Source organism: Carcharhinus amblyrhynchos, unplaced genomic scaffold (assembly GCF_965287045.1).
Source record: "Carcharhinus amblyrhynchos unplaced genomic scaffold, sCarAmb.v2.hapA scaffold_69, whole genome shotgun sequence".
In the NCBI taxonomy this organism is placed as follows: domain Eukaryota; kingdom Metazoa; phylum Chordata; class Chondrichthyes; order Carcharhiniformes; family Carcharhinidae; genus Carcharhinus; species Carcharhinus amblyrhynchos.
Genome location: NW_027649809.1, coordinates 34,261 through 62,184, shown reverse-complemented (window position 1 = coordinate 62,184; position 27,924 = coordinate 34,261). Strand labels below are relative to the sequence as shown.

General features: G+C 49.6%; 1 protein-coding gene across 1 annotated transcript; it reads right to left on the bottom strand.

Moving 5' to 3' along the window:
- Positions 1–843: 843 nt before the first annotated feature.
- LOC145337740 (leucine-rich repeat-containing protein 55-like) lies at positions 844–27,171 on the bottom strand. The gene is made up of 3 exons (XM_080182579.1): positions 27,045–27,171; positions 23,392–24,115; positions 844–1,150 (listed from the first exon to the last, which is right to left on the bottom strand). Exons 2-3 carry the CDS (start codon positions 23,993–23,995, stop codon positions 915–917), a joined length of 840 nt encoding a protein of 279 aa, XP_080038705.1. The 5' UTR covers positions 23,996–24,115; positions 27,045–27,171; the 3' UTR covers positions 844–914.
- Between the last annotated feature and the right edge of the window lie 753 nt (positions 27,172–27,924).

The following is a 27,924-nucleotide window of genomic DNA, read 5'->3' as shown; positions in this document are numbered from 1 at the left end:
TGAAATAAAAGGGGTGGGAGGAGGCTATCATGGAGCATAAAGGCCCACACCGGCCCTGCTCTGGGTTTCTGTACAGCCTAAGTATGCCTACAAATGTCACAAATGAGCCCCTCATTCAGGCGCGAGGACTATGATGGAGAAATCAAATGTTCAAACCCCTGGTGCCCTAAGTTTCGGGTAACAAAAGCCCCATTTCTCTAAGGCTACGAAATCCATTTGACTTGACACATGACGCAGATTTAGCCCTCCTCAGCCGCCCTGCTTTTGCCAAGTGCCACGTTCAAGCGAAGAATCCATCTCCGATCTTCTTCCAGCTCCCTTGGCCCACCTCCAATCTTCCTCAAAGTTTGACGCAGGATCGTCAAGGTTGTCCTTCCTCCGCTGAGTTTGGAACGACGCACGTTTGTCTCAAAGACGCAATGAAAGACAGTTCTGGTGGATTGAAAGGCTCGCGAGCCTTGTTTGGCAACTCCGAGTTGACGTTGGACCCCCCCTACCGTCGCGGGGGACAGCGCGGCGAGTTAAGGCCCAGCCTTCCCGCGACAGTGGCAATCGCGTCGAGAAAGAAACGGCGGCCAAATCCAATGAGCTTCTTTGAATCCCTCTCCCCCACCCCCCCCCACCACGGCGGTGCCCACACTTTCCAGCCTACCCGCAGTGTCCCAACATCAACGGAGTCCGAATCCGTAGCTTCCCTCCCTCATGCGTCAAAGACAGCGAGAGCGCCAAATGAAAGGAGGAAAAGTCTTTCCCAGAACCCGGACACTTCTACTGACAAAACGCACCCACCCCCCTCCCCGTCTCTCCATCCCCCCCACCCCCGCCCTCCCCCCCCCCCCTCCCTCGCTCGTCCCCTGGTCCTGCGGGCTAGACGGAAGGAGGCGAAACGCGATCGGCCTGGCGGCTTGCGTGCGTCACATCTCTTCCTCTTCGGTTGCCTTGTTCCAGCGGTGACAGCAGTTGGCGGTGATGCCCAGCAGGAAGTTGGTGGCGACGGACGCGATTGAGACGATGAAGCCAACGAAAGCGATGAACAGGTAGTCGTCCAGGCTCAGGGAGAAGCGGCAAGCTTTGAAGCTCTCTTCCGTCAAGGTGTGGAGCGGCACGCCTTTGACCGCAGCCGGACCGGCGCACTCCACTTCCCGGGAATCTGCAACAAGAGTCTCACAAGGTTATGGAGGACGGCGGGAGCCAGTTGGACGCAACACAGATGAGGAAGACAGACCGTTACTCAAAAGGGGCGCGCAGCGAGAGAGGTGGACGGCACGGGTGGTTAGCGCCGCTCCATCACAGCGCCAGGGACCCGGGTTCGATTCCTGGCTTGGGGTCACTGCCAGTGTGGAGTCTGCATGTTCTCCCCGTGTCTGTGTGGGTTTCCTCCCACAATCCAAAGATGTGTGGGTTAGGTGGATTGGCCATGCGAAATTGGCCCTGAGTGTCCAAAGATGTGTAGGTTAGGTGGATTGGCCATGCTAAATTGCCCCTTAGTGTCCAAAAATGTGTAGGTCAGGTGGATTGGCCATGCTAAATTGTCCCTCAGTGTCCAAAGATGTGCGGGTTAGGTGGATTGGCCATGCTAAATTGCCCCTTAGTGTCCAAAGATGTGCGGGTTAGGTGGATTGGCCATGCGAAATTGGCCCTGAGTGTCCAAAGATGTGTAGGTTAGGTGGATTGGCCATGCGAAATTGGCCCTGAGTGTCCAAAGATGTGTAGGTTAGGTGGATTGGCCATGCTAAATTGCCCCTTAGTGTCCAAAAATGTGTAGGTCAGGTGGATTGGCCATGCTAAATTGTCCCTCAGTGTCCAAAGATGTGCTGGTTAGGTGGATTGGCCATGCTAAATTGCCCCTTAGTGTCCAAAGATGTGCAGGTTAGGTGGATTGGCCATGCGAAATTGGCCCTGAGTGTCCAAAGATGTGTAGGTTAGGTGGATTGGCCATGCTAAATTGTCCCTCAGTGTCCAAAGATGTGCGGGTTAGGTGGATTGGCCATGCTAAATTGCACCTTAGTGTCCAAAGATGTGCAGGTTAGGTGGATTGGCCATGCTAAATTGCCCCTCAGTGTCCAAAGATGTGCAGGTTAGGTGGATTGGCCATGCTAAATTGCCCCTTAGTGTCCAAAGATGTGTAGGTTAGGTGGATTGGCCATGCTAAATTGCCCCTTAGTGTCCAAAGATGTGCAGGTTAGGTGGATTGGCCATGCTAAGCTGCCCCTTAGTGTCCACAGATGTGCAGGTTAGGTGGATTGACCATGCTAAATTGCACCTTAGTGTCCAAAAATGTGTAGGTTAGGTGGATTGGCCATGCTAAATTGCCCCTTAGTTTCCACAGATGTGCAGGTTAGGTGGATAGGCAATGCTAAATTACTCTTCGTGTCCAAAGATGTGTAGGTGTAATGCCCAAAGTTGGATACGTTAGGTGGATTGGCCATGCTAAATTGCCCCTTAGTGTCCAAAAATGTGTAGGTCAGGTGGATTGGCCATGCTAAATTGTCCCTTAGTGTCCAAAGATCTGTAGGTTAGGTGGATTGACCATGCTAAATTGCTCCTTACCCTAACTGGGGCTGTAACACGAAATTCTGCATTCTCTCCTTTCCTTCTCTATGAATGGTATGCTTCATCTGTATAATGCGCAAGAAACAATACTTTTCACTGTATCCCAATACATACGACAATGATAAATCAAATCAAATCAAAAAATTGCCCCTTAGTGTCCAAAGATGTGCGGGTTAGGTGGATTGGCCATGCTAAATTGCCCCTCAGTGTCCAGAGATGTGCAGGTTAGGTGGATTGGCCATGCTAAATTACCCCTTAGTATTCAAAGATGTGTAGGTTAGGTGGATTGGCCATGCTAAATTGTCCCTTAGTGTCCAGAGATGTGCAGGTTAGGTGGATTGGCCATGCTAAGCTGCCCCTTAGTGTCCACAGATGTGCAGGTTAGGTGGATTGACCATGCTAAATTGCACCTTAGTGTCCAAAAATGTGTAGGTTAGGTGGATTGGCCATGCTAAATTGCCCCTTAGTTTCCACAGATGTGCAGGTTAGGTGGATAGGCAATGCTAAATTACTCTTCGTGTCCAAAGATGTGTAGGTGTAATGCCCAAAGTTGGATACGTTAGGTGGATTGGGAATGCTAAATTGCCCCTTAGTGTCCAAAAATGTGTAGGTCAGGTGGATTGGCCATGCTAAATTGCCCCTTAGTGTCCAAAGATGTGCGGGTTAGGTGGATTGGCCATGCTAAATTGCCCCTTAGTGTCAAAAGATGTGCGGGTTAGGTGGATTGGCCATGCTAAATTGCCCCTCAGTGTCCAAAGATGTGCAGGTTAGGTGGATTGGCCATGCTAAATTGCAACATACTGTCCAAAGACGTGCTGGTTAGGGTGCATTGGCCGTGTTAAATTCTCCCTCAGTGTTACCCGAACAGGTGCTGGAGTGTGGCGACTGGGAGATTTTCACAGTAACTTCATTGCAGTGTTAATGACTAATAAATAATAAATATTATCTTTAATTGATTAAAATAAGGACTACGCCTTTGAACCACCATTGGATATTTTGTAGTGCTTTGGTTTTGAAATGCAACAATTTGATTGGTACTTCAGGCTTTCCGTAGTCATGTGACCATGCCATGAGGTTGCCATTGGAGGTAGGTTACTGCAGAAGAACTTCCACCCAGCAATAAATGGCAGAACCTTGAAGAGTATTGATAGGTAGAGGGATCTGGTGTACAGGTTACTGAAAGGGGCAATGCAGTTGGAGAAGGTGGTCAAAAAGGCAAACTTGCCTTCATCGGCCGGGGCGTTGAGTTTAAAAATTGGCAAGTCATGTCGCAGCTTTGTAGAACCTTAGTTAGGCCGCACTTGGAATATCGTGTTCAGTTCTGCTCGCCCACACTACCAGAAGGTTGTGGAGGCTTTGGAGAGGGTACAGAAAAGATTTACCAGGATGTTGCCTGGTGTGGAGGGCATTAGCTATGAGGAGAGGTTGGAGCAATGGAGGTTGAGGTTGAGGGGAGACCTGATAGGAGTCTACAAGATTGTGTGAGGCCTGGACAGAGTGGATAGTCAGAAACATTTCCCCAGAGCAATGGGGAGAGAGTGGGGCAGTGGGATGAGTTTGGGGATTGATACAGGGCTATGGGGAGAGAGTGGGGCAGTGGGATTAGTTTGGGGATTGATACAGGGCTATGGGGAGAGAGTGGGATTAGTTTGGGGATCGATACAGGGCTATGGGGAGAGAGTGGGGCAGTGGGATTAGTTTGGGGATTGATACAGGGCTATGGGGAGAGAGTGGGATTAGTTTGGTGATCGATACAGGGCTATGGGGAGAGAGTGGGGCAGTGGGATTAGTTTGGGGATTGATACAGGGCTATGGGGAGAGAGTGGGGCAGTGGGATTAGTTTGGGGATTGATACAGGGTTATGGGGAGGGAGTGGGACAGTGGGATTAGTTTGGGGATTGATACAGGGCTATGGGGAGAGAGTGGGGCAGTGGGATTAGTTTGGGGATTGATACAGGGCTATGGGGAGAGAGTGGGATTAGTTTGGGGATCGATACAGGGCTATGGGGAGAGAGTGGGGCAGTGGGATTAGTTTGGGGATTGATACAGGGCTATGGGGAGAGAGTGGGATTAGTTTGGTGATCGATACAGGGCTATGGGGAGAGAGTGGGATTAGTTTGGGGATTGATACAGGGCTATGGGGAGAGAGTGGGGCAGTGGGATTAGTTTGGGGATCGATACAGGGCTATGGGGAGAGAGTGGGGCAGTGGGATGAGTTTGGGGATTGATACAGGGCTATGGGGAGAGAGCGGGGCAGTGGGATCAGTTTGGGGATTGATACAGGACTGTCGGGAGAGAGCGGGGCAGTGGGATTAGTTTGGGGATTGATACAGGACTGTCAGGAGAGGGGGGGCAGTGGGATCAGTTTGGGGATTGATACAGGACTGTCGGGAGAGAGCGGGGCAGTGGGATCAGTTTGGGGATTGATACAGGACTGTCGGGGGAGTGCGGGGCAGTGGGATTAGTTTGGGGACTGATACAGGACTGTCGGGGGAGTGCGGGGCAGTGGGATCAGTTTGGGGATTGATACAGGACTGTCGGGAGAGAGCGGGACAGTGGGAATCTATCTAGCACACTCCAATGATTGGTACTCACAGTTTGAATGGTTGTGTGGGGTGGGGAGCATGGGGCAGTGCTCATGAACGCACGATCTCTCGGCGTCTGACTCTCCTCCTGCAAACTGGAAGCGTAGCAAGTTGAGATGTGAGTTAGATCTCCGCTAATCACCTGCACACCTCACAGACTGTGAACGATGGCTGTTCCGAAGGAAGATGGTGTATGTGAGATGGGCAAGGTGCCAAGCTAGTTGAGGCCACTGTTCCATCATCTCAGCTGAAGATATTATGAGTCAGCGTCCAACTCAATGTCACCAACACTGAGGTGTGAGCCGGGGCTGGATTCACAGTGACAGCAAGACTTTATCATCTCTTACCCTGCAAAGTCAAATCAAAGACACTCCGCATCCTCCTGATCTTATCTACTCTGTATTTGACTCTAGAAGATCGTCATTGGACTACAGATTGGACTCTTGCTGTGCCCAGTCAAAGTTCACTTTCCAGAATCTCGTGACAAGCTACACTGTTCCCCCCCATCAAACACTCCCAGGACAGGTACAGCACGGGGTTAGATACAGAGTAAAGCTCCCTCTACACTGTCCCCCCCATCAAACACTCCCAGGACAGGTACAGCACGGGGTTAGATACAGAGTAAAGCTCCCTCTACACTGTCCCCCCATCAAACACTCCCAGGACAGGTACAGCACGGGGTTAGATACAGAGTAAAGCTCCCTCTACACTGTCCCCCCCATCAAACACTCCCAGGACAGGTACAGCACGGGGTTAGATACAGAGTAAAGCTCCCTCTACACTGTCCCCCATCAAACACTCCCAGTGCGGTAGTTTGTACACCCTCCCTGTGCCTTAACTTTCTCCTTGCACCACTACTGCACATCTTTGGACACTAAGGGACAATTTAGCATGGCCAATCCACCTAACCTGCGCATCTTTGGATACTAAGGGGCAATTTAGCATGGCCAATCCACCTAACCTGCACATCTTTGGATACTAAGGGGCAATTTAGCATGGCCAATCCACCTAACCTGCACATCTTTGGATACTAAGGGACTATTTAGCATGGCCAATCCACCTAACCTGCACATCTTTGGATACTAAGGGGCAATTTAGCATGGCCAATCCACCTAACCTGCACATCTTTGGATACTAAGGGGCAATTTAGCATGGCCAATCCACCTAACCTGCACATCTTTGGATACTAAGGGGCAATTTAGCATGGCCAATCCACCCTAACCTACACATCTTTGGACACTAAGGGGCAATTTAGCATGGCCAATCCACCTAACCTGCACATCTTTGGATACTAAGGGGCAATTTAGCATGGCCAATCCACCTAACCTGCACATCTTTGGATACTAAGGGGCAATTTAGCATGGCCAATCCACCTAACCTGCACATCTTTGGATACTAAGGGACAATTTAGCACAGCCAATCCACCTAACCCGCACATCTTTGGATACTAAGGGGCAATTTAGCATGGCCAATCCACCTAACCTACACATCTTTGGACACTAAGGGGCAATTTAGCATGGCCAATCCACCCTAACCTACACATCTTTGGATACTAAGGGGCAATTTAGCATGGCCAATCCACCTAACCTGCACATCTTTGGATACTAAGGGACAATTTAGCACAGCCAATCCACCTAACCCGCACATCTTTGGATACTAAGGGGCAATTTAGCATGGCCAATCCACCTAACCTACACATCTTTGGACACTAAGGGGCAATTTAGCATGGCCAATCCACCTAACCTACACATCTTTGGACACTAAGGGGCAATTTAGCACAGCCAATCCACCTAACCCGCACATCTTTGGACACTAAGGGGCAATTTAGCATGGCCAATCCACCTAACCTGCACATCTTTGGACACTAAGGGGCAATTTAGCATGGCCAATCCACCCTAACCTACACATCTTTGGATACTAAGGGGCAATTTAGCATGGCCAATCCACCTAACCTGCACATCTTTGGACACTAAGGGGCAATTTAGCATGGCCAATCCACCTAACCTACACATCTTTGGACACTAAGGGGCAATTTAGCATGGCCAATCCAACCAAACCTACACATCTTTGGACACTAAGGGGCAATTTAGCATGGCCAATCCACCTAACCTACACATCTTTGGACACTAAGGGGCAATTTAGCATGGCCAATCCACCTAACCTACACATCTTTGGACACTAAGGGGCAATTTAGCATGGCCAATCCAACCAAACCTACACATCTTTGGACACTAAGGGGCAATTTAGCATGGCCAATCCACCTAACCTACACATCTTTGGACACTAAGAGACAATTTAGCATGGCCAATCCACCTAACCTACACATCTTTGGACACTAAGGGGCAATTTAGCATGGCCAATCCACCTAACCTACACATCTTTGGACACTAAGAGACAATTTAGCATGGCCAATCCACCTAACCTGCACATCTTTGGACACTAAGGGGCAATTTAGCACGGCCAATCCACCTAACCTACACATCTTTGGACACTAAGGGGCAATTTAGCATGGCCAATCCACCTAACCTACACATCTTTGGACTCTGGGAGGAAACCGGAGTGCCTGGACCAAACCCACGCAGACACAAGCGAGAACGTGCCTACCCTGCACAGACGGTGACCCGACCTGGGAATCGACCCGTGTCCCTGGCGCTGTGCCAGCTGTGCCACCCAGTTCAAGGGGCATTGAGGAAAGGGCGACAAATTCTGCCCCCACCCCCTCCCCGCAACCCCCCCGCCCCCCCAAATAAGAGTGAAAATTGAAGGAAGATCCAACCAGGAGAACTCATTCGGAACTGGGTCACAGTGTGCGAGGGATAAACTCGTTGCATGGCACCAGGGGACCCAGGCAACTTGGCAGCGGAGTGGCAAAGCAATAAGCGCTTCCACATTCAGTGTGCGTCTCGGTGACAATAAGAGAGAGAAGATAAATGAACAGAAGTAGCGAGGACATTGTAGAGGCAGCAATAAATCTGCCCAAGCTCGCGGAGAGACAGGTGAAATATTGTGTCCCAGGCCTTGCCGAGCGAGTTTTCCGATTCCAGTCACACTCCAAGGCAGCTGGCTGCAAAGCAGGCCTGCCCTCCTCTGCCCGTTCCGAGTTACAACCTGGCTCTCCATCCAGTGCAGGAAACGGACGCGCAGTCAGTCGATTAAATTTGCCCAGGGCACGAAGGGTTAGGGTGATGAGGGCGGCACGGTGGCGCAGGGGGTTGGCGCTGCTGCCTCCACAGCTCCACACACGCCCGGGGTTCGATTCAGGTCACTGTCTGTGCGGAGTCTGCACGTTGTTCCCCGCCTCCGCGTGGGTTTCCTCCGGATGCTCCGGTTCCCTCCCGTCGCCCGAAAGACGTGAGGTGGATTGGCCATGCTAAGTTGCCCCTTAGTGTCCAAAGATGTGCAGGTTAGGTGGATTGGCCATGCTAAATTGTCCCTTAGTGTCCAAAGATGTGCAGGTTAGGTGGATTGGCCATGCTAAATTGTCCCTTAGTGTCCAAAGATGTGCAGGTTAGGTGGATTGGCCATGCTAAATTGTCCCTTAGTGTCTAAAGATGTGCAGGTTAGGTGGATTGACCATGCTAAATTGCCCCTTAGTGTCCAAAGATGTGCAGGTTAGGTGGATTGGCCATGCTAAATTGTCCCTTAGTGTCCAAAGATGTGCAGGTTAGGTGGATTGGCCATGCTAAATTGTCCCTTAGTGTCTAAAGATGTGCAGGTTAGGTGGATTGGCCATGCTAAATTGTCCCTTAGTGTCTAAAGATGTGCAGGTTAGGTGGATTGACCATGCTAAATTGCCCCTTAGTGTCCAAAGATGTGTAGGTTAGGTGGATTGGCCATGCTAAATTGTCCCTTAGTGTCCAAAGATGTGCAGGTTAGGTGGATTGGCCATGCTAAATTGTCCCTTAGTGTCCAAAGATGTGCAGGTTAGGTGGATTGGCCATGCTAAATTGTCCCTTAGTGTCCAAAGATGTGCAGGTTAGGTGGATTGGCCATGCTAAATTGTCCCTTAGTGTCCAAAGATAGAAACATAGAAAACCTACAGCACAGAAGGAGGCCCTTCGGCCCATCGAGTCTGCACCGAACACAATCCCACCCAGGCCCTACCCCCTTATCCCTACATATTTACCCACTAATCCCCCTAACCTATGCATCTCAGGACACTAAGGAGCAATTTCTTAGCATGGCCAATCGACCTAACCCGCACATCTTTGGACTGTGGGAGGAAACCGGAGCACCCGGAGGAAAACCCACGCAGACACGAGGGGAATGTGCAGACTCCGCACAGACAGTGACCCGAGCCGGGAATCGAACCCAGGTCCCTGGAGCTGTGAAGCAGCAGTGCTAACCACTGTGATACCATGCACGTGTGGGTTAGGTGGATTGGCCGTGCTAAATTGCCCCTTCGTGTTCCCTGAACAGGCGCCAGATTTTCACAGTAACTTCATTGCAGTGTTAATGTAAGCCTACTAATAAATAAACTTTAAACTTAATCTGAGTGTCTCGGTAGACTATTTCAGAGTGGCAGTTAAGAGTCAACCACATTGCTGTGTCTCTGGAGTCACATGTAGGCCAGACCAGGTAAGGACAGCAGATTTCCTTCCCTAAAGGGGACATTATTTTAGTTTATTTATTAGTGACGCAATTTGGATACGTTAACACTGCAATGAAGTTACAGTGAAAATCCCCTCGTCGCCAGTGCTTGTTTGGGTAACACTGAGGGAGAATTTAGCACGGCCAATGCACCCTAACCAGCACGTCTTTCAGACTGTGGGAGGAAACCGGAGCACCCGGAGGAAACCCACACAGACATGGGGAGAACATAGAACACTACAGCACAAACAGGCCCTTCGGCCCACAAGTTGCGCCGATCACATCCCTACCTACTAAGCCTATCTATAACCCTCAATCCCATTAAATCCCATGTACTCATCCAGAAGTCTCTTAATAGACCCCAGCGAGTTCGCCTCTACCACCACCACCGATTCCACTCACTCACCACCCTCTGAGTGAAAAACTTACCCCTGACATCTCCTCTGTACCCGCTCCCCAGCACCTTCAACCTGTGTCCTCTCATAGCGACCATTTCAGCCCTGGGAAATAGCCTCCGAGAATCCACCCTATCTATTCCTCTCAACATCTTATACACCTCTATCAGGTCGCCTCTCAACCTTCGTCTCTCCAGGGAGAACATAAGGACATAAGAAATAGGAGCAGGAGTAGGCCATCTAGCCCTTCGAGCCTGCCCCGCCATTCAATAAGATCATGGCTGATCTGTCGTGGCTCAGTTCCACTTTCCCGCCCTCTCCCCATAACCCTTAATCCCCTCGCTTATCAAAAACCCATCAACCCGCGTCTTAAAAATATTTAGCGGGGCAGCCTCCACCACTTCAACGGGCAGAGAATTCCAGAGATTCACCACCCTTTGAGTGAAGAAGTTCCTCCTCAACTCCGTTCTAAACCGCCCCCCCTTTATCTTGAGGCTGTGCCCTCTAGTCCTACTGTCCTTTCTGAGCGGGAAGAGCCTCTCCACCTCTATCCTATCCATCCCATTCATCATCTTATACGTCTCAATGAGATCTCCCCTCATTCTTCTAAACTCTAACAAGTACAAGCCTAGTTTATTCAGCCTCTCCTCATAGCTCAACCCCCTCAACTCTGGTATCAGCCTAGTAAACCTCCTCTGCACTCCCTCCAAGAGAAGAGACTTAGCTCCCTTGACCTATTCTCATAAGGCATGCCTCCCAATCCAGGCAACATCCTTGTAAATCTCCTCTGCACCCTCTCAATAGCTTCCACATCCTTCCTGTAGTGAGGCAACCAGAACTGCGCACAGACCTCCAAGTGGGGTCTGACTAGGGTCTTATAAAGTTGCAGCATTACCTCCTGACTCCTAAACTCAATCCCTCGATTAATGAAGGCCAGTACACCATACGCCTTCTTGACCACATCCTCCACCTGTGAGGCCGATTTAAGAGTCCTACGGACCCCGGACCCCAAGATCCTTCTGCTCTTCAACATGCAGACTCTCACACGGACAATGACCCAAGCCGGGAATCGAACCCTGGGTCCCTGGCGCCGTGAGGCAGCAGTGCCACCGTAAAATGAACCGGACGGGTTTTTTTTACAAGAATTGGTAAGAATTTCCTTATCGCCGTTACTGAGACTAACTTTATATTCCACATTTTATTCATTGACTTTAAATCCCCACCCACAGCTGCTGTGGTGGGATTTGAACCTGCGTTTTTTGAATTAATTTGTGGGGCATGGGTGTCGCTGGCTGGGCCAGCATTTAGTGCCCATCCCTAGTTTCTCTTGGAGGCCAATCGAGAGTCAACCACATTGGCTGTGGCTCTGAAGTCGCATGTAGGCCAGACCAGGTAAGGACGGCAGATTTCCTCCCCTAAAGGGAACCGGATGGGTTTTTCCGACAATGGGTCATCAGTAGATTCTTAATCCCAGATTTTTTTTATTGAATTCAGGTTCCACCATCTGCAGGATTCGAACCTGCGTCCCCCAGAACATTTGCTGAGTTTCTGGATGAAGATTCGAACGATATAAGACCTCTGACAAGGTAGGTTGTTGCATAAGGTTAAATCTCACGGGATCCAGGGTGGGGTATCGAAATAGATACAAAATTGGCTTCTTGACAGAAGCCAGAGGGTGGCTGTAGAGGGTTGTTTTTCAAACTGGAGGCCTGTGACCAGCGGTGTGCCTCAGGAATCAGTGCTGGGTCCACTGTTATTTGTCATTTATGTTAATGATTTGGATGAGAATATAGGGGGCATGGTTAGTAAGTTTGTAGATGACACCAAGATTGGTGGCATAGTGGACAGTGAAGAAAGTTATCTCCGATTGCAATGGGATCTTGATCAATTGGGCCAGTGGGCTGACGAACGGCAGATGCAGTTTAATTTGGACAAATGCGAGGTAATGCATTTTGGTCGATTGAACCAGGGCAGGACTTACTCAGTTAATGGTCGGGCGTTGGGGAGAGTTACAGAACAGAGAGATCTCGGGGTACAGGTTCATAGCTCCTTGAAAGTGGGGTCACAGGTGGACAGAGTGGTGAAGAAGGCATTCTGCATGCTTGGTTTCATCGGTCAGAACATTGAATACAGGAGTTGGGACGTCTTGTTGAAGTTGTACAAGACATTGGTAAGGCCACACTTGGAATACTGTGTACAGTTCTGGTCACCCTATTATAGAAAGGATATTATTAAACTAGAAAGAGTGCAGAAAATATTTACTAGGACGCTACCGGGACTTGATGGATTGAGTTATAAGGAGAGGTTGGATACACTGGGACTTTTTTCTCTGGAGCGTAGGAGGCTGAGGGGTGATCTTATAGAGATCTATAAAATAATGAGGGGCACAGATCAGCTAGATAGTCAATATCTTTTCCCCAAAGGTAGAGGAGTCTAAAACTAGAGGGCAGAGGTTTAAGGTGAGAGGGGAGAGATACAAAAGTGTCCAGAGGGGACAATTTTTTCACACACAGGGTGGTGAGTGTCTGGAACGAGCTGCCAGAGGTAGTATGCTTTGTCTGTATGGTGTGCAAGACCCTCATATAGTGAACATAATTGTTTCTTGTACATTATACAGTTAAAGCATACTCTTTACAAAGTACATTGGGGAGAAGGATTTGATTTATTGTTGTCACATGTATTGGGATACAGAGAAAAGTATTGTTTCTTGCACGCTATACAGACAAAGCATACCATTCATAGAGTACACAGGGGAGAAGGATTTGATTTATTATTGTCACATGTATTGGGATACAGTGAAAAGTATTGTTTCTTGCACGCTATACAGACAAAGCATACCATTCATAGAGTACATAGGCGAGAAGGATTTGATTTATTATTGTCACATGTATTGGGATACAGTGAAAAGTATTGTTTCTCGCACTATACAGACAGAGCATACCATTCATAGAGAAGGAAAGGAGAGAGTGCAGAATGTAGTGTTACAGTCATAGCTAGGGTGTAGAGAAAGATCAACTTAATATATGATCATGAGTGTCACAAAGTCACAGAGGTTTACAGCACGGAAACAGGCCCTTCCGCCCAACTTGTCCATGCTGCCCTTTTTTTAAAACCCCTAAGCTAACCCCCCACGCACCCCGGACATTCTCTCTTCCACCTTCTTCCATTGGGAAAAAGTCTGAGGTCCCGTACCAACCGATTCAAGAACAGCTTCTTCCCTGCTGCTGTCAGACTTTTGAATGGACCTACCTCGCATTAAGTTGATCTTTCTCTACACCCTAGCTATGACTGTAACACTACATTCTGCACCCTCTCCTTTCCTTCTCTATGAACGGTATGTTTTGTCTGTATAGCGTGCAAGAAACAATACTTTTCACTGTGTCCCAATACATGTGGCAATAATAAATCAAATCCTTCTCCCCGGGTACTCTATGAACAGTATGCATTGTCTGTATAGCGCGCAAGAAACAATACTTTTCACTGTATCCCAATACATGTGACAATAACAAATCAAATCAAATCCTTCTCCCCTATGTACTCTATGAATGGTATGCTTTGTCTGTATAGTGCGCAAGAAACAATACTTTTCACTGTATCCCAATACATGTGACAATAATAAATCAAATCCATTAGTGGGAGAGACTAGGATCTGAGGGCGCAGCCTCAGAGTAAAGGGACAACTCTTTAGAATTGAGATGAGGAGGGATTTCTTCGGCCAGAGAGTGGGGAATCTGTGGAACTCTTTGCCACAAAGGAGGTCGGGTCACTGAGTGTCTTTGTGACAGAGATAGATCGGTTCTTGATTGGCAAGGGGGGGGTCAAAGGTTAGGTGGGAAAGGCAGGAAGTGGGGTTGAGAAACATATCAGCCTTGGTGAAGCAGACTCAATGTTTAAAGTTTATGTATCAGCGTCACAAGTCGGTTTACATTAACACTGCAATGAAGTTACTGTGAAAATCCCCTAGTCGCCACACTCCGGCGCCTGTTCGGGTAACACTGAGGGGGAATTTAGCACGGTCAATGCACCCTAACCAGCACGTCTTTGAGAGGAAACCGGAGCACCCAGAGGAAACCCACGCAGACATGGGGAGAATGTGCAAACTCCACACAGACAGTGACCCAAGCTGGGAATCGAACCTGGGTCCCTGGAGCTGTGAGGCAGCAGTGCCAACCCACTGTGCCACCCTAGGTTTAGAGTCAGAGGGTTAATGTTATAGGGTGAGGGTTTTAGAACATAGATAAACTACAGCACAAACAGGCCCTTCGGCCCACAAGTTGCGCTGATGATATCCCTACCTACTAGGCTTACCTATAACCCTCAATCCCATTAGATCCCATGTACTCATCCAGAAGTCTCTTAAAAGACCCCAGCGAGTTCGCCTCTACCACCACCACCCCCGATTCCACTCACTCACCACCCTCTGAGTGAAAAACTTACCCCTGACATCTCCTCTGTACCTGCTCCCCAGCACCTTCAACCTGTGTCCCTCCCGTAGCGACCATTCCAGCCCTGGGAAATAGCCTCTGAGAATCCACCCTATCTATACCTCTCAATATCTTATAAACCTCTATCAGGTCACCTCTCACCCTTCGTCTCTCCAGGGAGAAAAGGCCAAGCTCTCTCAACCTATCCTCATAAGGCATGCCTCCCTATCCAGGCAACATCCTTGTAAATCTCCTCTGCACCCTCTCAATAGCTTCCCCATCCTTCCTGTAGTGAGGCGACCAGAACTGCGCACAGTACTCCAAGTGGGGTCTGACTAGGGTCTTATAAAGTTACAGCATTACCTCCCGACCCCTAAACTCAATCTCTTGATTAATGAAGGCCAGCACACCATACAGACCCAGCATAGACAGTGACCCAAGTCGGGAATCGAACCCAGGTTCCTGACGCTGCGAGACATTGTACCACCCTCGAATTATAGTTATTGGGATAGGGTGGGGTTAAAGTTACAGGGTGAGAGTTACAGACTCCGCACAGACAGTGACCCAAGCCGGGAATCGAACCCGGATCCCTGACGCTGTGAGGCAGCAGCGCTAACCACCGCGCTGCCCCCAGTGGCCTAACACTGCTCTCACGGCTCTGGGCGACCCGCAGTATAACTCAGGTCCGTCGGTTCCATTTCACTGCCAAATTGGAGCCGCTTTCTCCGCAATCCTGCAGAGAAACGATTCCGCGTAAATCCCGGACACAGGGTGCCCTCGTTTTTATCCGTGAGTGTGACAACGTCTGCACTGGAAGATTAATGGTCTCCGCACCCCCATCCAGTCATAATTAAAAGCAATCCCAGGAATCTATTGGGGTCAGTACATCCGCTACACTCCAGGAAACTATAATGGGAAACGAGAAGCTGCCAAACTGGATTCTCAAAACAAAGTAAGTGTTTCAAACTTATATGGGGCAAAGTCTTTTTGCTGGAGAGTTCGACTAAGTGATTTGTGCATCAGGCATTTTATGTGAGAGAGGGAGAGAGAGAGGAGAGAAGAAAGTGAGAGAGAGGGAGGGAAAAGAGGGACGGGGGGAGTGAGAAAGAGAGAGAGAGACAGAGAGAGAAAAAGGGAGAGAAAGTGAGGGAGAGAGAGAGAGGGAAAGACGGACTAAAAGTGAGAGAGAGGCAGAGGGAGAGACATAGAAAGTGTGAGAGAGAGAAAGGGAGAGAGACAGACAGAGAAAGAGACAGAGAGAGAGAGAAAGTGAGAGTGAAAGAGAGAGAGAGAGAGACAGAGTGAAAGAGAGAGGGAGAGAAAGAGAGAGAGACACACACAAAGAGAGAGAGAGAGAAGGAGAGACAGAGAGGGAGAGAGAAAAAGTGAGAGAGACAGTGAAAGAGAGGGAGAGAGAGGGGACAGGGAGAGAGAGAGAGAGAAAGACAGAGAAAGAGAGACAGAAGAGACAGAGAGAGAAAGAGAAAGAGAGAGAGATTGAGAGAGAGAGAGAGACAGAGGAGACACACACAGGGAGAAAGTAAGAGTGAGAAAGAGAGAGAGAGAAACTGAGAGGGAGAGAGAGGAAGAAAAAGAGAGAGAGACACACACACAGAGAAAGGGAGATGGCGAGAGACAGAGAGAGGAAGTGAGAGAGAGAGAGACAGAGAGAGAGAGAAAGAGAGAGAGAGAGGGAGAGAGAGAAAGTGAGAGAGAGGGAGTGAGACAGAATAAGACAGAGAGAGAGACAGAGATAGAGGAAGTGAGAGAGAGAGAGAGCAAGACAGAGAAAAGGAGAGGGAGAGAGAGGGAGAGAAAGAGAGAGAGACACACAGAAACAGACAGAGACAGAGAGAGGGAGAAAGTGAGAGAGGAAAAGGGAGAGAGAGAGACAGAGAGAAAGACAGAGAGAAAGTGAGAGAGAGCGAGACAGAGAGAGACAGAGACACAGAGACAGAGAGAGGGAGAAACAGGCACACAGAAAGAGAGATAGAGGGAGAAAGTGAGAGAGAGAGACAGAGACAGTGGAAGAGAGAGAGGAAGAGGGAGAGAGAGAAAGAGAGACAGACAGAGAGAGAGAGGGGGAGAGAGAAAGTGAGGGAGAGGCAGAGAGAGAGAAAGTGAGAGTGAGAGAGACAGAAACAGAGAGAGAGAGACAGACAGACAGAGAGAAAGTGTGGGTGTGATTTTATAGCCTTGCTTATACCAAACAGGTGAATGGATCTGTCGGAGCAGCGAGGGCCAGGCCGTGGGAAAGCCCACTGACCCCAGATGGGATTTTCCAACTCAATCACCTCCAAACCAGAAAATCCCACCCAGTGAGTGAGAGAGAGTGACAGAGACAAAAAACAGAGAGAGAGAGAGAAGCAGAGAGAGACAGAGAGAGAGACACACAGACAGAGACAGACAGACAGACAGAGAGAGAGAGAGAGACAGGCAGACAGTGTGTATGTGTGAGAGAGAGAGAGAGGCAGAGGATGAGGGAGACAGAGAGAGAGAAAGAAAGACAGAGAGAGAGAGACAGAGACATAGATAGAGAGACAGAAATAGAGAGAGAGAGAGAGAGACAGAGGGAGAGAGAGAGAGAGACAGAGAGAATACGAGAGTAAAAGAGAAAGAGAGACAGAGTGAGAAAGAAAGAGAGATAAAGAGACAGAGTGAGAGACACAGAGAGAGAGAGAGATCAAGGGAAGTGAAGTTTATTTATTTGTCACAAGTACATTCACACTGCAATAAAGGTACTGTGAAAATCCCCTCGAGAAAGAGAGAGGAAAAGACTGAATGAGACAGAGAGAAAGAGAAAGTGACAAACAAAGGTAGAGTGGGGGAGTGAAAGAGACAGAGAGACAGAGACAGAGACACAGAGACAGAGAGAGACAAAGATAGAGTGAGGGAGTGAGAGAGACAGAGAGAGAGAGACAATGAGAGAGACAGAGACAGAGAAGCAGAGAGACAGGGAGACAGAGGCAGAGAGAGACAGAGAGAGAGAGAGACAGGGACATAGGGAGACAGAGAGAGAATGAGAGAAAAAGAGAGAGATAGAGAGAGAGGCAGAGACAGAGACACAGAGACTGAGAGAGATAAAGATAAAGTGAGGGAGTGAGAGAGAGACAGACAGAGAGAGAGAGACAGACAGAGACACAGAGAGAGGCTGAGAGAGACAGAGAGAGAGAGACAGGGACATAGAGACAGAGAGAGACAGAGACAGAGACACAGAGAGAGAGAAAAACAGAGTGAGGGAGTGAGAGAGATAGAGTCAGAGAGAGAGAGACAGAGACACAGAGGCAGAGAGAGGCAGACAGACAGACAGAGGGACATTGAGAGATACAGGTATTAGGTGAATGAGAAAGAAAATCAAAGAGAGAGAGAGGGTGAGAGTTGAAAAGCTATAACAGAGAACAAGGTATGGAGAGGACTGCAAAACATCTGGCTGGTTCCAAAAATAATATTCTGCCACTCAGTGACACGCTCTCTCAGATGTCTGGACTGTGAGATGAACAGGGTGTATTTTTAGATAGATCACGATTACTTTGGGCTTGTTAATTATAACAAGTGCCCTTCTATTCTGTAAGCAGAATCTCCCACCAGCCAGGACAACCTTCCGGTACACAGACACTGTAAATAAAACCTTTCCCTTTCACCAGGTGGCTGCAGGTACATTCTCTCAACCTCCATCGAAACCCTCCGCAGGTGTGTCCCCAACATCACCCCCCCCACCTCCCAACCCCCCCCCCTCCCCTGACAAAGTCCCGTCCACCGCCTGCCCCGCTGGGGGACACCCAGGCCTGACCTCGAGGCCTCAGCTTGGAAGGCAAGGCCTCTCGCTGTTTGTCTGTCTAAATCCTGGGCCTCTCTCCCTAACAGCACGGCAGCTGCACCTACATCACGGGGACAGTCGCAGGTTCGAGGGGAAGTTTTCTCTTCTTAAGTGCCTCAAGTCAACTCGCATTAACACCGCAATGAAGCTACTGCGAAAATCCCCCAGTCGCCAGCACCTGTTCGGGTAACACTGAGGGAGAATTTAGCACGGCCAATCCACCTAACCTACATATCTTTGGACACTAAGGGGCAATTTAGCATGGCCACTCCACCTAACCTGCACATCTTTGGACACTAAGGGGCAATTTAGCATGGCCAATCCACCTAACCTGCACATCTTTGGACACTAAGGGGCAATTTAGCATGGCCAATCCACCTAACCTGCACATCTTTGGACACTAAGGGGCAATTTAGCATGGCCAATCCACCTAACCCGCACATCTTTGGACACTAAGGGGCAATTTAGCATGGCCCATCCACCTAAACTGCATATCTGTGGACATAAGGGGCAATTTAGCATGGCCAATCCAACTAAACAGCACATCTTTGGACACTAAGGGGCAATTTAGCATGGCCAATCCACCTAACCCGCACATCTTTGGACACTAAGGGGCAATTTAGCATGGCCCATCCACCTAACCTGCACATCTTTGGACACTAAGGGGCAATTTAGCATGGCCAATCCACCTAAACAGCACATCTTTGGACACTCAGGGGCAATTTAGCATGGTCAATCCACCTAACCTGCATATCTGTGGACATAAGGGGCAATTTAGCATGGTCAATCCAACTAAACAGCTCCTCTTTGGACACGAAGGGGCAATTTAGCATGGTCAATCCATCTAATCTACGTATCTTTGGACTGTGGGAGGAAACTGGAGCACCCAGAGGAATGCCATACAGACATTGAGGAGAACATGCAGACAGTAACCCAAGCCAGAAATCGAACCCAGGTCCCTGGCATTGTGAGGCAGCAGCTCTTAACTGCGCCACCGTGCCGCCCATCACCTTCCCAAAGGGGCAATAAAATATTGAGACTTGCCAACAATGTCCATATCCCATGAGGTGCGTTCCCCTCCTCCCCCGCTCATTGTGCCAAGGTCTATCCATGGGATCTCTAGAGACTAGGGCAACACCCTGATGCCCAGTCCACCCAGACTTACGCAACCCATGACGAACAGCAAATGGAGTTTAATTTTGATAAATGCAAGCTGATGCATTTTGGTCGATTGAACCAGGGCAGGACTTACTCAGTTAATGGTAGGGCATTGGGGCGAGATACAGAACAGAGAGATCTAGGGGTACAGGTTCATAGCTCCTTGAAAGTGGAGTCACAGGTGGACAGAGTGGTGAAGAAGGCATTCGGCATGCTTGGTTTCATCGGTCAGAACATTGAATACAGGAGTTGGGACGTCTTGTTGAAGTTGTACAAGACATTGGTAAGGTCACACTTGGAATACTGTGTGCAGTTCTGGTCACCCTATTATAGAAAGGATATTATTAAACTAGAAAGAGTGCAGAAAATATTTACTAGGATGCTACCGGGACTTGATGGATTGAGTTATAAGGAGAGGCTGGATAGACTGGGACTTTTTTCTCTGGAGCGTAGGAGGTTGAGGGGTGATCTTATAGAGGTCTATAAAATAATGAGGGGCACAGATCAGCTAGATAGTCAATATCTTTTCCCCAAAGGTAGGGAAGTCTAAAACTAGAGGGTATGGATTTAAGGTGAGAGGGGAGAGATACAAAAGGGTCCAGAGGGGCAAATTTTTTCACACAGAGGGTGGTGAGTGCCTGGAACGAGCTGCCAGAGGTAGTAGTAGAGGTGGGTACAATTTTGTCTTTTGAAAAGCGTTTAGACAGTTACATGGGTACAGAGGGATATGGGCCAAATGCGGGCAACTGGGGCTAGCTTAGGGGTTTAAAAAAAAGGGTGGCATGGACAAGTTGGGCCGAAGGGCCTGTTTCCGTGCTGTAAACCTCTATGACTCTATGCATAAATGTCTTTCGCCTCTACGAGGCAAAGTATTGATCTCACAACAAGGTGGAGACCAATGTCAACATTGGCACAGAGCTCTTTCTGTTCTAGTTAATGTCTACGTAATGTCGATTGTAAGTGCCAGATTCCATAAATTTAAACAGTAAACAGAATCTAAGGAGACCTTTCGGCCCACTGCATCTCTGCTGGGTACAGTTATCCTTTTGTTTCCCTCCTGTCACTTCCAATTATCCTCCCGTACCTAGTGACGCACTAAACCAGAGCTTCTTGTCTTCCCGTCGCTAATAATTCCCAGAACAGGTCACTAGTCTGTTGCCAGGGGGCTTATAGCTTGACAATCATAGAATCATAGAATCCCTACAGTGCAGAAGGAGGCCATTTGGCCCATCGAGTTTGCACCAGCCACAATCCCACCGATCCTTGGAACCACACTTATTTACCCTGCTAATCCCCCAGACACTCAGGGATATATTTAGCATGACCAATCAACCTTGCCGTCAAGTTGGCACACAGGTTAGCACTGCTGCCTCGCAGCTCCAGAGGTCTGGGTTCGGATTCCCGTCCGTGTGGAGACTGCACATTCTCCCCGTGTCTGCGTGGGCTTCCTCCGGGTACAACTCGCGCGCCAAAGATGTGCGGGTTAGGTAGATCGGCCATGCAAAATTGACCCTTTACCTGGGATGCGTAGGTTAGAGCGGTTAGTGGGGTAGATATATGGGATGACAGGGATGGTGCATGGATGGGATGGTTGTTGGCGCACTGTCGATGGGCTGAATGGCCTCCTTCTGCACTGTAGGGATTCCACCTTTGGACTGTGGGAGGTACCCGGGAGAAACCCACGGGGAGAGAACGTGCAAACTCCGCACAGACGGTGACCCGAGCTGGGAATCGAACCCAAGTCCCTGGCGCTGTGGGGCAGCAGTGCTAACCACTGTGCCAGAAGGGCACCACTCCACATCAAGGGGGGCCAACCAAGAGTCTCTCCCAAGTCTACTGCAGCCATTGGACTGTTTGCATCTCAACACAACTGCCTTAGCTGTCAAGTCCTGGGCTGGGACTCGAACCCAGGGCTTCTGGCTCGGAAACAGGGCTGCGTCTCAAGATCTCTCCCCCTTAGCCCTTTAATTACCTTCCCTTCTCAAGGAATGGTGATGGCCAAGTGGTATTACCGCTGCATTATTAATCTAGAAACTCAGCTACTGTTCTGGGGGACCTGGGTTCGAATCCCGCAGATGGTGGGACTCAATAAAAGCTATCTGGAATTAAGAACCTACTTGTCGGAATGACAGATTGTCGGAAAAACCCATCTTTTCATTTATTAATGTCACAAGTAGGTTGACGTTAACACAGCAATGAAGTTACTGTGAAAATTCACTCGTCACCACAGTCGCAGTTCAGGTAACACTGAGAGAGAATTTAGCATCTGGCCAGCATACCTTTGGACACTAAGGGGCAATTTAGCACGGCCAATCCACCTAACCTGCACATCTTTGGGCACTAAGGGGCAAGTTAGCATGGCCAATCTCCCTAACCTGCAATCTTTGGGCACTAAGGGGCAATTTAGCATGGCCAATCCCCCTAACCTGCACATCTTTGGACACTAAGAGACAATTTAGCATGGCCAATCCACCTAACCTGCACATCTTTGGACACTAAGGGGCAATTTAGCATGGCCAATCCACCTAACCTGCATACTGCATATCTTTGGACACTAAGAGACAATTTAGCATGGCCAATCCACCTAACCTGCACATCTTTGGACACTAAGGGGCAATTTAGCATGGCCAATCCACCTAACCTGCACATCTTTGGACACTAAGGGACAATTTAGCATGGCCAATCCATCTCACCTGCACATCTTTGGACACTAAGGGACAATTTAGCATGGCCTATCTCCCTAACCTGCACATCTTTGGGCACTAAGGGGCAATTTAGCATGGCCAATCCACCTAACCTGCACATCTTTGGACACTAAGGGGCAATTTAGCATGGCCTATCTCCCTAACCTGCACATCTTTGGGCACTAAGGGGCAAGTTAGCATGGCCAATCTCCCTAACCTGCAATCTTTGGGCACTAAGGGGCAATTTAGAATGGCCAATCCACCTAACCTGCACATCTTTGGACACTAAGGGGCAATTTAGCATGGCCAATCCACCTAACCTGCATATCTTTGGACACTAAGAGACAATTTAGCATGGCCAATCCACCTAACCTGCACATCTTTGGACACTAAGGGGCAATTTAGCATGGCCAATCCACCTAACCTGCACATCTTTGGACACTAAGGGGCAATTTAGCATGGCCAATCCATCTCACCTGCACATCTTTGGACACTAAGGGACAATTTAGCATGGCCTATCTCCCTAACCTGCACATCTTTGGGCACTAAGGGGCAATTTAGCATGGCCAATCCACCTAACCTGCACATCTTTGGACACTAAGGGGCAATTTAGCATGGCCTATCTCCCTAACCTGCACATCTTTGGGCACTAAGGGGCAAGTTAGCATGGCCAATCTCCCTAACCTGCAATCTTTGGGCACTAAGGGGCAATTTAGAATGGCCAATCCACCTAACCTGCACATCTTTGGACACTAAGGGGCAATTTAGCATGGCCAATCCACCTAACCTGCATATCTTTGGACACTAAGAGACAATTTAGCATGGCCAATCCACCTAACCTGCATATCTTTGGACACTAAGAGCCAATGTAGCATGGCCAATCCACCCAACCCGCGTGTCCCTGGATACTAAGGGACAACTTAGCATGTCCAATCTGTATAACCCGCGCACTTTTGGACTGCGGGAGCAAATTGGAGCACCCAGGAAGAAACCCACGGAGACACGGGGGGGTGGGGGAGAACGTGGAAACTCCACACAGATGGAGAGTGACCCAAGGCCAGGAATGCAATCAATCCGGCGGTGGGGGAGGGGGTGACCAGAAATGGTCAATTCTGGGTGGACCCCCATTGAGACACTCTACCCACCCACTACGCGCCCAAGCCCACCCGCCCTTCCCCTCCTTACCCGAGTTGCACTGGTGCAGGTTCCTGGTGACCCACTTGAGGAGGGGTTCGGTGGCGCAGCCGCAGAACCAGGGGTTGCCGGCCAGCCGGAGCGAGGCGCCGTCCGGCAGCCCCTCCAGCAGCTCTCGGGCGGCGGAGGTGAGGCCATTGTGGCTGAGGTCCACGTGCTGGAGGCGGGCCAGGCCCCAGAGGGCCCGGGGGGCGATGACGGAGAGGCCCGGGTTGTGGCTGAGGAGCAGGGTCACCAGGCCGCGGGTAGGCCGCAGCAGCTCCTGGCTGATCTGGCTCAGGTTGTTGTAGCTCAGGTCCAGGTGGGCCAACCTCCTCAAGGGCAGGAAGAGTCCGGAGGGCAGCTCGGCCAAGGAGTTGTTGCGCAGGTCCAGGTAGGTGAGTTCGGCGTGGCAGGAGAAGTAGCCCAGGGGCAGGGCGGGCAGCCGGTTGTGCGCCAGGCTGAGGTTGGTGATGTGCAGGGGTAGGCCCGAGGGGGCCTCCAGCAGGTCCTTCTGGCTGCAATCCAAGGCCTTTTCCAAGCAGGAGCAGAATGCCGGACAACTCCTCGCCAAACCCCGAGCCACGAACATCAGGAGCAGAGAGCCCACATACATAATCCTGGCGTCTGGACAATCACGCCACCTTCCGTCCCCTCCGCTGGGAGCCTGGAGCCCGGGCCTACGCCAAAGGAAGCCCCGCGGTCACCCTTAGCCACGCATCGCTCCGACGGGGCCCTGCCAACGAGAATGGGGAGATCTCAATCAGAGGAACGGCGGTCGTAGAACACCACGGCACAAACAGGCCCGCAAGTTGCGCCAATGATATCCCTACCTGACCTACCTATAACCCTCAATCCCATATACTCATCCAGAAGTCTCTTAAAAGACCCCAGCGAGTTCCCCTCCACCACCACCCCCGATTCCACTCACTCGCCACCCTCTGAGTGAAAAACTTACCCCTGACTTCTCCTCTGTACCCGTTCCCCAGCACCTTCAACCTGTGTCCTCTCGTCGCAACCATTTCAGCCCTGGGAAATAGCCTCCGAGAATCCACCCTATCTATACCTCTCAACATCTATCAGGTCACCTCTCAACCCTCGTCTCTCCAGGGAGAAAAGGCCAAGCTCCCTCAACCTATCCTCATAAGGCATGCCTCCCAATCCAGGCAACATCCTTGTAAATCTCCTCTGCACCCTTTCAATAGCTTCCACATCCTTCCTGTAGTGAGGCGACCAGAACTGTGCACAGTACTCCAAGTGGGGTCTGACAAGGGTCTTATAAAGTTGTAGCGTTACCTCCCGACTCCTAAACTCAATCCCTCATGGAAGGAATGGATCGTGAGGTGGGGGCAGCCCTCACTCAGCTTAGACTCAGCACTCACACACACACACACTCACACACTCACACACGCAAACACTCACACACACACTCACACTCATACACACACACTCACAGACACACACACATTCATACACGCACACAGACTTACACACACAAACCCACACACTCACACTCACACACTTACACACACACACACACACAAACACTCACACTCACACACTCATACACACACACTCACACTCACACATTCACACACACAATCACCGACACACTCACACACACACTCACAGACACACACACTCACAGACACACACACTCACAGACACACACACATTCATACACACACACACACTTACACACACTTACACACACAAACTCACACACACTCACACACACAAACACTCACACACTCATACACACACTCACACATTCACACACACAATCACTGAGACACTCACACACACACTCACAGACACACACACACTTACACACACAAACTCACACACACTCACACACACAAACACTCACACTCATACACACACACTCACACACACACACACACACACACACACACACACACACACACACACACACACACACACTCTCAAGAACAGTTTCTTCCCTTCTGCCATCAGACTTTTGAATACACCTACCTCGCATTAAGTTGATCTTTATAGCATCTATAGCACACAAGAAAAAATACTTTTCACTTTATCCCAATACATGTGACAATAATAAATCAAATCAAATCCTTCTCCCCATGTACTCCATAAGCAGGATGCTTTGTCTGTATCGCACTCACACACTCTCTCACACAGATACCCCCCCATACACCACACACACACATAGATACACTCACACACTCTGTCACACACATACCATGCCCCCCACACTCACACACTCTCTCACATACCCTCCACCCTCCACACTCACACGCTCAAGAACAGCTTCTTCCCTGCTGCTGTCAGACTTTTGAATGGACCTACCTCGCATTAAGTTGATCTTTCTCTACACCCTCGCTATGACTGTAACACTACATTCTGCACTCGCTCCTTTCCTTCTCTATGAACAGTATGCTTTGTCTGTATAGCGCGCAAGAAACAATACTTTTCACTGTCTCCCAATACATGTGACAATAATAAATCAAACCAAATCCTTCTCCCCCTATGTACTCTATGAACAGTATGCTTTGTCTGTACAGCTCTCACAGAGACAGAAATACAGGCACACACACATTCACACACACACAATTACACCCACACTCAAACACTCGCACACACTCACACACATACATACACAGACAAGAGACAGATGCACAGACTTACACACACACACACACACTAGATAGACACACACACAAAAAACAGAAGCACACATAGACACACACTCTCACTCACACACTAATACACAAACAAGATAGAGTCACACAGATTCACACACACTAGACAGAGACACACCAGATACACACACACACACACAAAAAAGACAGACATAACAGAGGCACACGGACACACACTCTCCCTCAAGCAGTAACACACAGATAAGATATAGATACACAGACTCACACACACACACAAGACAGAGACCCACACAAAACAGAGGCACAAACAGACACACACACATTCACATGGCTCATACACACAGACTAGACAGAGACACACACAAAATAGAGGCACAGACACACACACACTAAACAGAGACAGAGATACACACACTGGACAGAGACACACACACACAGACAAGATAGAAACACACACAAAATAGAGGCACAGACACACACGCACACGAGACAGAGACAGACATACACACACTGGACAGAGACACACACACACAGACAAGATAGAAACACACACAAAATAGAGGCACAGACACACACACACACGAGACAGAGACAGACATACACACACTGGACAGAAACACACACACACAGACAAGATAGAAACACACACAAAATAGAGGCACAGACACACACACACTAAACAGAGACAGAGATACACACACTGGACAGAGACACACACACACACACACACACACAGACAAGATAGAAACACACACAAAATAGAGGCACAGACACACACACACACGAGACAGAGACAGACATACACACACTGGACAGAGACACACACAAACACTCAGTAGACTGAGGCACACACAACATACGGACTGACACTCACACACAGATAAAACAGCAAGAGAGAGTGAGAGAGAGAGACAGCAACAGGAGGGAGCCATAGATGCACAATCAAGTCGCACTTTCTCTCTCTCTCTTTGTACCTGGATAGCTTTGCTGGAGAGGAAAAAAAAAACAGATGCATTCACTCACCAGATCTGTCAGAGACAAAGCAGAACAAAGCCACTTCTCGGTCTCGCTCTCCTCTCCCTCGTTCTCTCATGCTCGCCCGCTTGGTGTTATCCTGAGGAGCAACCCTCCCCCTCCACCCCAGTGAGGAGGGATGCCGTCTCGTCCTTGTTTGGATCGTAGCAACCCCCTACTTCACCCCACCCCACCCCTAACCCTCCCTCCCCCCCCCCCACCCTCCCCCCACCCCCCCACCCCCCACCCGCCCCCCCCACCCCCAACTGAAGCTAAGCTCTTTGGACTTGCGGAGGGTCGACGGAGAGACGTTTGTTTGTACAAGAATAGATAGATAGAGAGAGAGGAAGAGAGAGGGAGATCTGCTTGGACTCAAACTGCCTTCTTGAAATCTTTTGTGTGTGTGTGTCGTGTATCTGTGTGTGTGTGTGTGTGTGTGCGTGTGTGTGTGTCTTATGTTGTGTTATCGCCTCGTAGGGCCCAGAGAATCCAATGACGTGAAAATGTTCCCTAGCAACTCCCTCAAAAAAAAATCCCCCACCCCTTCCCAAACCAACTGTAGCGGAGATTCCAGATTATCGCTCCTGTCAAACGTTCCCCCCACAACCCTTGCCAGTGACACAGAGACCACCCCCCCACTCCTCCAGGCCCTCCAAACACACAGTGCGCTAGGCCGTGACAAAAAAAAAAGAGACAGAAATCCGGGAGGGGAAGGTGAGGTGAGTTGGGGGGGGTGGGGTTGCCGGTGATTGAGGAGGGAGAGGCCTTGGCGTGACCCTACGGTGCAGGAGAGGCCCATCGGGCCTGCACGAAAGGCCGTGGCCTTGTCCCCTCAGTCCCGGCACTTGGCCTCGCCGTACGGGGAACGGTTGAAGACTCTGGGGTTCTG